Consider the following 2508-nt stretch of genomic DNA (forward strand, 5'->3'; position numbering starts at 1 on the left):
CGTTTAGGAACAAAGACTGTGTGTTGGATGAACGAGCATCTTACTACATGACAGTTTTGACATTTTCTAGAGACATTGATATACCTCTTAATCACAAGGTACATCACATAGCTCTATCCATCCTTGAAAGAAGGCTCACTGAAGTTCTGCAGGGGAACTGGCAAGCAGGTGCCTGTAGGGGATGGATATGACTGTCTATCTGCAAAGACCAGACTAGCAAAATTCAGTAGTAAGAACAGACTCTTGAACACTCGATTAAACTACATGCTATCTGCATTTAGGTTATGTTGACTAGCAATCAGTTTTGCTTATTTAAACAAGTAGTTATCTATATCATAGATACTCAGTGTTTTCTGTAACAGCTGACAGTAGTTTATCCAGGTGTTAAACTTAACACTGCATTTGAACCTTGCTCCAGCACTAGCACAGTCTGCTTAATCTTGCAGCTCAGATATCTAGCTTAATGAACCATTTATAGGTATGGTTTTGCTCCTGTGTGACCTGACTTATACTTTGTTACTCCATTCAAAAATTCAGAGTGGCTGTGCAAGCAATGCTACATTTAAGAGTCATTGAGCTCAAATTCCCAGAATTATTCTAGGATTTTCTCCTAGACAGACTTTTACAGTCTTTCCCCAGATTAAAACTAACATTCAACTCAATACTTAAAAGCTTCTTTATTTTGCTCTTAGACTTAGGCTTTAAGGACACCTTAAAAATCAGTTACATAACAAAGATTGATATTGCAAAAAAGTGGAGGTGCAGTTCCAAAAAACCCCATAGTGTCTTCAAATATAAAAATATATATCCAAATTATTATCTGGGAAAAGTGTACCACCATTTCTGCCTTAAGCTGGTCCTGCCAGCTTTTGGGTCATAACTCCCCACTACAGAGCTCAAGAGCTCAGATTGGAAGGAGCATCTCCAAGGTTCCTGTCACAGGCATGATTCATAGCAAACTGCTTCACTGCAGCACATGGACCTAACCTTAAGTTTTCTGAAGGCATTCCATAGTTTTCCCTTGAGCAGTGGGTAAAAAGCATCCAAACATCTCCTGGGAAGCATATGTCATATACACAAAGCCATCTTCATCTTTGTAGTCCCTGTACACTTCCGCCATTGTCAAGGACATACTGGCTAGGCTTTTGTTGTTCACCAGCAGGTAGAAAGCTTGTGTAGCAGTTAGGGCCATCCTGCTTCTAATTGAAGAAGGGAGGAGAAATAGAGGATTAAGCATTAGCAAATTTAAGAAGGTTTCAACTTTAATCTATGAAATACATTAAGCAGGGAGTTGCATGAACTATCTACAAGAAATGCTGTGTAAAGTCATTATGTGGTTTAACGTCTTCATCAGATTGGAAGCTGAAAGGCTTGTGCTCTGAGGAAAGGCTTACATTGTTACACCATGAGTGCTACTGAGCCTGGGCTTTGAGTTCCCCATTACCAGAGAGAAGTGCTGAGTAGAACCCAAAAGCTTCTGCAGTACAGCTGTAGGAAAGGATTCCAGCATGGTCTGTTACACTTATTTTAAAGTCTACTTTCAAAAGAAGAGTCCTTCTCAGAGACATTACATATGAGGAACGGGACATTACAAGTTGTCCAAGAGCCAAAAGCATCTTTTACAGAAGTTAACATCTAGAACGATATTTTCCATACTTTAAAGAGTGTGCTGGAAAGCACATAGCTTTCATACTTTGTCAGAGAACATCACTAAATACTTTGGGAGACTTCTTCCCTGTAGTGTTTTATAAAGAACAGTTTAAAAGCACATTTCATGCCACTCACACCTAAGAGTTGCTTTGAACTTGAGCGCATTTAGCAAGGTGCAGTAAGAAAGCAAGGCAGTAACAGCTATAGAACAGAACAGAACCACAGAGCCCCAGTACCAAGTTCATCAAGCAAGAGGAAAGCAGAACAGGAGCCCAGTATAACCTTTACTCGCTACAGTTAGGGGGAAGAGAGAAGACTTTTATGAATCAAAACAACATAGACCACATTTTTTCCCCAAATGCACCTGAGAAAACATATGTTGATTTTCTTGAAACGCTGGCAAGAGAGGAAAACCATTACTAATACGTTCATTCTCCTCCCCACCACAGAAAGCAAGATGTTCCAGCACAGCGCTAGAAGATACCTGCTTAGAGAAGAGCAGCAAGCCCCAGCTGCAGCACAGACTCACAGGTGCTTGCTACCTACCTGATGATGGTTATGAACTGTGTCATGGTCAGCTCCTCGGGAACAAGAAACTTGGTTTTGTCCAAGAGAGGAAGGTATTTCTCCTTATGGTATCTCTCAACAATTACCTGTTTTAATTAGAGTCACACTTAGCAAAACCTAAAACACTCAGGCCCCTTCCCCCCCAACACTTTAGAGAGAGGTTCCCAGCATTTCTTTTTAAACAGCAGCAATAACCTCCGATAACAAAGCAGAGATTTACCGGGATTTTTGTTGGGAACTTCGCCCTGATTCCTGCTACTTCTTCCAGCCGGGTGGCTGCGCGGGAGAGAG

At 41.0% G+C, this 2508-nt stretch overlaps 1 protein-coding gene across 1 annotated transcript; it reads right to left on the reverse strand.

Moving 5' to 3' along the window:
- Window positions 1–662: 662 nt before the first annotated feature.
- LOC104079304 (microtubule-associated proteins 1A/1B light chain 3C-like) lies at window positions 663–2494 on the reverse strand (the record flags this gene model as incomplete). Its single annotated transcript, XM_009581306.1, has 3 exons — window positions 663–1199; window positions 2197–2303; window positions 2438–2494. Coding segments are annotated over 3 exons (375 nt in total), but the record flags the coding sequence as incomplete, so codon positions are not given.
- Window positions 2495–2508: the final 14 nt, after the last annotated feature.

The sequence above is a fragment of the Fulmarus glacialis genome, unplaced genomic scaffold, assembly GCF_000690835.1.
Source record: "Fulmarus glacialis isolate BGI_N327 unplaced genomic scaffold, ASM69083v1 scaffold37167, whole genome shotgun sequence".
NCBI classification, from domain to species: domain Eukaryota; kingdom Metazoa; phylum Chordata; class Aves; order Procellariiformes; family Procellariidae; genus Fulmarus; species Fulmarus glacialis.